This window comes from Pleurodeles waltl, chromosome 7, assembly GCF_031143425.1.
Source record: "Pleurodeles waltl isolate 20211129_DDA chromosome 7, aPleWal1.hap1.20221129, whole genome shotgun sequence".
NCBI classification, from domain to species: domain Eukaryota; kingdom Metazoa; phylum Chordata; class Amphibia; order Caudata; family Salamandridae; genus Pleurodeles; species Pleurodeles waltl.
The window spans coordinates 913,405,697-913,412,096 of NC_090446.1; the positions used below are offsets into that span (position 1 = coordinate 913,405,697).

At 44.7% G+C, this 6,400-nt stretch overlaps 1 protein-coding gene across 2 annotated transcripts in view; it reads right to left on the reverse strand.

Annotated features, from left to right (window-relative positions):
* CCDC69 (coiled-coil domain containing 69) overlaps positions 1-5,882 on the reverse strand; it is a 134,542-nt gene extending 128,660 nt beyond the window's left edge. For both annotated transcript variants that reach the window (XM_069199581.1, XM_069199582.1), the window contains exon 1: positions 5,709-5,882. In XM_069199581.1, the coding sequence (XP_069055682.1) occupies positions 5,709-5,759 (51 nt within the window). In that variant the 5' untranslated portion in view covers positions 5,760-5,882. The remainder of the gene's footprint in view (positions 1-5,708) is intronic.
* Between the last annotated feature and the right edge of the window lie 518 nt (positions 5,883-6,400).

The window sequence follows — 6,400 nt, forward strand, 5'->3', positions numbered from 1 at the left end:
AGTCCAGCCTGAAATGGGACTCCGCCTCTCGTGTGGACATGAACACAACCCCAGACATGTTTGTCCTCATCATGGAGGTACAGACTACGTTCTAGGACAAGGTGAGCTACAGGCCCAGTGAACTAAGTTTGGACATGCACCAGGCGCGGCCCGTCCTTTAGGCCAGAGGGGCCACCCCCCCACCACCTTTTGCCCCTCATGAAGAGTGCCGGTCAGGCTGAATGAAGATCAGCCTGACAGACACTCTTCATGTTCAGGTCAGGCAGCCAGGAGCAGACATGTGCAATTTGTGCACACTCCTGGCTGCCTGAGCTGAACTTTGCTGGGTTAAAGAGGTCACAGCTCCTATGGGAGTGACCTCCTTGGCTCAGCAAAGGTGCCTTGAGGCCCTCCCCCGGGTGACGAGGGAAGTGTCACCCATTGACTTCGACCTGGGCACTTCAGGTTTAAGCCCTGAAGCGCCAAGGGTGAGTGTTAATCAGTGACACCTCGTCACAGAGTGGGATGAGGTCATAAGTCTCACTGACCCTATCCCACTATGTGACGAAGTTGGAACTGCTGCCTTCCCTCACTGGCTGACCAGAAGGCAGCAGTCCCAACCCTCCTGGGACCTCCGAGGCTGAAGGAAAGTGTGTGTGTGACCTTTTTACATGAATGTTTGGTGAGTGCGTGTATGTTTGTATGTTGATGAGTGTTGTTAATGGATGTGCGTGCGTGTGTGTGTGAAGGAATGTGTGAGTGTGCTTGCCGCCTGCCCTACTCCCCCCTAAAACTGCAGGCCGCCACTGGCATGCACAACCCACAGGAGGTGACTTTCTAAAGGTCGTGGATGTGGCCTAAGAGTTTGGGCTGGACTGGTCCTTTTATGGGATTCTTAGCAGATTGGCATATGGATGGTGCCCTTTTGTAATGGCACAGACTAGCTAAAAACTATGGAATAATGTGCACCCCACGTAATTTCTGGCGGCTTTGATTAATTTAAGCATCTCTATTCATCTCTTCCATGAACCTTCTGAAATCCCACATATTACAAAGTGAGAGAGTAGATAAAGGCAGAGATAAAGTAACAGAAATAGATAGAGACTGATTGATGTAGGTTCGAGACTCCAGAAGAAAGGGAGAGAAGAGAGAAAAGGTAGAACAAGAAAACTATGTGGAAGTAAGAGAGGGGAGGCAGAAGAGTGAAAACGATGGTACGGAGGAGGTGAGTGAAGGGTTTTATAAAGAGACAGGAATGGGGAAAGAGAAAGTACGTTTGTAGAGCTAAAAACAAAGAAACACAGAAAGAGGCGTGGCAAGAAGAAGAGACACGTAGATAACAGAGAGGAATAGAGAGCACAGAAGCAAATATTTGTGGAAGAGTCTACATAAATTGAGAGGAGAATTGAATGGATAAAAATGTTCTTAAAGGGTGGAGAAAAGCCCCTCTTAGAATGCATGCCTGTTGTTGCAGGTCAGCCTGGGACCTCACAGTTGGGTGTGGCAGTGCCTATGCTTGGGTTCACTGGGAATCAGCAGAACTTGAGGGACAGGCACATGTACTACAGAACGTTCTGCCCAACCCTCTTACCCCTGGCCACATGACAGAGGTAAAGATAGGACTCATTAACTTGCAATAAGACTAGGCCTGGGCAGAACTTCAATTACACCACAGAAATAGGAGTAATGTTGGTACTTCTGCATTACCCTTTGAAGTAGAATTACCATTAATAATTGGATGACGCCTGCTTGCACACCTAGGAGGACACCTCCCTATACTGCTTTTCTTGCTGTGCAGAGGAAGCTTGACTGCTGTTAATAACGAGATGTGTGAGGGACATCTTCCCTATTACTCCAGTTGTATATATATGCAATATAAACTTGCTCCACTGCTGCTTACCCTATGTGTAGAGGAATGTCAACGCTTTTTCTACCCATCGGTGAGAGTCCTGCAGGCTAACAGCAGCTAACACCTCCTAGCAAGATAATTACACTGCACCAGCGTGTTTTCCCTATGGCGATGTTATAAGGTAATGTCTGGAGAATTTGTAACAGGGAAAATCATGGGTTTATTCTTAAAATCTGCTCAGATTCGTGTATCCAGCCAAGTCTGGATGTACCAAGTATTTTAGGATTGAGGGCCTCTCTATGGCTGTGTGAGAGCATGCGGTAAGGTTTGAAGTTGCTTACCACCTAGAATTGCTATTAGGGTCTCCAGACAGGCGCTCAGGAAGGAGAAGGGCTTGTCAGCCCTGCACACTGAACAATACAGGGAGTCTTACACTTGTGCAAACTTCACAAAATTGAAAGACAATAGGGTGCCTAGGGCCGGTGCACACATGCAATATTTGGACATTATGTGCAAAAGGTGCTTTTCTAGCTTCAGTGTCCACTAAAATTGGTCAACACTTAAATAATTTCATTTTTTCAGCAGTGAATCAGTCAGTAAGAAGATGGGTGCAAGGAGTGAGTGAGATTTCCAGTCAATCACCAGATTTTACCACTAAAAAGGACCGTGTAAAGCGTGCCTATAAAGGAAGTGGGGCTAGAGAGTTGAGAGGTGTTAGGGTCTCAGAAGGGGGAAGGCCTTTATTCTAAAAGTGTATAATTAATATAGAAAATCCTAACCTCAACATAAATCAATAAAAGTATCTCAGATGTCAGCGTTATTGACAGCAGGGTTAGTCAATATCCCTAGCTTTAGGAACTCACAGACTTAAATACAGGAGTACAAAAGGAAGGCAAAGGGCTATAATTAACATTATTGTTTTCACCCAGAGTCTAGTAATGCTATTAGCACTTGGATTCTTTACTAGGCAGTTGCCTAAAGCGAGAGTGCAGCGGATGGCCCTTTTAGTAGGTTTATACTGTGTTAAGGCCAATTAGATCCTCTGTCCCATTTAACATTGCAGTGCATTCTTCAGTAGATATTTTATACATTCCCTAAGTGTTTTATTTCTTATGAAGGAATAATATTGGAAGTCAACATGTTACAATGTTACCTGTTAGAGAGCATTTAGCGCATTCCCTACTTCATCCTTTGAAACCATAAAAAACTAAGAGATTTGCTTACTTTCAGCCACGCTCACATGGAGCTGGATAGTAACGCTTGTTGCTTAGATTTACATTGTTACTAAGCTACGGCACTTAGGAAGTAAGTACTATGTAAAAAGCAAGTTAGTGAGCTGCGTAAATTAATGCCGTAGAATTGAGTGAATGCACTTTCACATACAAGTTAAGTAGCCAATATCGTGAGTTCATTTTCCTAATGGCAAAACCGAATTACATTTCCCAGCATGCAAAGTGCTGCTAACTAAAACTCTAGGACTGGCTTATGGCGTACCATTACCTAGGGCCATTCCTCAGATATGATACGTACAACATAGACTAATTATTCATTCAAGCCGAAATCAAACTATTTGTATTAATATAAGAATAAGGCACATTAATATATGAGCAATACATCAAATGTGTTTCCATGAGACGATAAGCACCCTTATCACTGTTCCACCTATTACAACAAGATCATGGGAGTGACTAAACAACCCACATATCACTCAGTGAGTTTAGTCGAATCCAGTGTGAGCACATTCACTCTCAGTGTGAGCAAAGTCCCGATGATCAGGTGGGGTTCACATCTTGGAGCCTAGTCTCATGCAATCCAATGTTGTCATAATACTTCATGCCTGGGACCCAAAATTCATTAAAACAGATTTCCACATCAAACTCATAGTTGACGTAAGAGGATGCTTGCGCTTTAGCATTAGTAAAGGGTCTTTGGATACATGGCAATGAGTGCCATGCCATGTGTGACAACTACAGCCAGACTTGCCTCTTTCACCAGCAAAGGACTGCAATCTGGAGTCTGAGACGCTGCATATTTTTTTTGTGAACTGTAACAATTTTCAATAACATTATGTGAAATCAAGCACTTAACTGAGAGGGTATCTCGCATAAAAAAACTCCCACAAGACTCATGCACAAGAGCAGTATAAACAGAATTGTTTTCTCTGCACCATTTTTTTCCTGTGAAAAACTTCCAATTGTATCTCGCGAGATGTTTTTATGCAAGGGTGCACACTCGCTTCAAAAGTTATGCAAAATGCCAAATTCCGAGAAAGAACAAATTGTTGTTGAATTAAAAAAAAAAAAAAAAGTAAAAATAGTTAAGCATGACATTGAGGCACCTGATTTCTACATACCCAGGGCTACTGAAATCATGCGATTCTGCAGCCACTGCGTTTTTTGCATAATTATGGTTAACCTGGGAATAATGAGGTGCTGGTTTTGCCCTGACAGTATTGCGTGTTAAAATGGCAGACAGTGAAATCATAGTGCGGCGGAGAGGCATGTGTTATGTTTCATTATTTTTCTTTTCAGACCGCATATTTTAGTCAATCAGAATGAATGATTTCTTCCTCCCCATGCCGTACGATTCCAATGGACAGAACTCTATCAGGGAACAGGTCACTGATATTATTACCGAAAGAATCAAGATTACTTCCCTCAACTAAAGAAAGAAGGGAGCTCCCCGAGGATTGCTGTCATGGATTAAAGATAGGAGACCTTTTGTAATGGACTAATGAAAAGAATGAGAAAAGCCGCTATTCAGCAGTGGAAAGTAAAAAACACCCCATCCATCATTGGTGAACACTATTGAGGTGAAATGGAGCCTTATGCATTATTGTTGTGGGATGCTATAGAAAGAGTTGGGCCCTCCAGTTATTGTTGTTCCACGCTAGAATGAAGCACGGGTACTCAGGCTGTTGATGAGATACACTAAAGAGAACATGGAACTCTTAGGAGCGGAGATGTGATCCACTGTAGACCACACAAAAGGGATATTCCAGCTACCGATGACTTATTGTAAATAAAAGGGGGCCTCAGCAACTGTGTCTACATTAATGAACAATTCCCCTTCAGTTGCAGTTGTTATGAAAACACATACCACATGTACTAAGGTTACGGGCTGGCCTGGAAGGGGTGACTCGGGTGTTATTGTTACACTCCTGGAAGGAGTCAGGGCGCTACCAGCTAATGTTTTGATGCAGTACGCATTAAACACATTCTCTCCCGGAGGTGAAGACAAGACACAAGCTCTAAGACTGGTGTAGTGTGTAAGCGGAAAAGCCCCCTCCGGTCGCTCTGACGATGCCCTGAAGAGCGCCGCGCACTTGACAGAAGAAAGGGGCCCTCCAGCTATTTTAAGGATGCGCGACAGAAAAGGCGGCTCGACAGATCCTGACATCACTGACAGGAGTTAGGATTTGGGGGCGTGGAGGGGGCACGGGTTATTAGAAGCCACGGCAGTGCGTGCCCCCGCTCCACAGTCACCACGCACACCACAGGAGGGGCGGGGGCTATCTTGTGTTTTGGAAGAGGCACCGATTCAAACTTCTTCTGTTAAGTAATTCGAGTACAATGTATTTTAACGCGAGACAAAGAATTAAAATACACAAAAAAATCCATTCTACTTTCTATTCTCGGATATTTGCTGAGCCCCTATCCGCTGACCCCTGCTCTGCAGAACAGAAACCTCCTATAAGATACCCCTTCGCCGCCAACACGGCTGCGCGCCCTCATCTCCTCCTCCGGTACTTTATCCCTTACGCGATCTTCCGTCGCCCGCAGCCTGGCCGCCCCTTCCACGGCCACTTCCTCAACTAGTGCAAAACGTTTACAAAAGAAACTAAAAACAAACAGCAAGCTGCGGATTTCCCGCCCGTTACCTTCCTCCGGGGTCGCAGACAGCCTCTCATTTTGCTGCCCCTGCACCCCATGTCGGGCTTCGAGGATTGTTGTTACTCGGGGTGCAGGGAAAGATGCTGCTCCATTACCCCCACCGCATCAACCTCACTACTTCATGCACTTTCCAACTCTGACTGACTTTAGACTAGTCCCCGAGCCCCACCCGGAACCTGACAAAGTCATGAACTTCTCCACCGTAAACATCAGAAGAGCAGCGCGTTCAAAAAGCTGAATGTGTGCAGCTATACAGAGTTAAGCAGGGTCAAGGTTTATGATTGATGGCTTGTTACTCTGGAGACTCATATCTGTAGGTAGATTTTTCGTTGTTTTTCCTTTTTAGCAACTTTTCATCTAATGATTCTTTTTGTGATGTTTGTCTTTAGGACGTAATGCATTTTCTGCCAGGTGGGAATGTGGAGGCTGGCCATTACTGCTTTATTTGTGACACAGATGCTCTTGAAGAGGATGCAGCACTCAATGTCAGCCATTGTGACGGAATAAGTGACGTGGAAGACAATTTCAGTCATTCAGTGTGGAATTAAGGTTGCCACATTTGCAGAGCTGGACTGGGACGACAAATCGGCCCCACATAAGAGTGCCCCCGATCAGTGGATGAAATAGCTACAAATGTGGCCTAATTTTTTCCAATCGGTGCGGTTTTGAACTTGCAAAA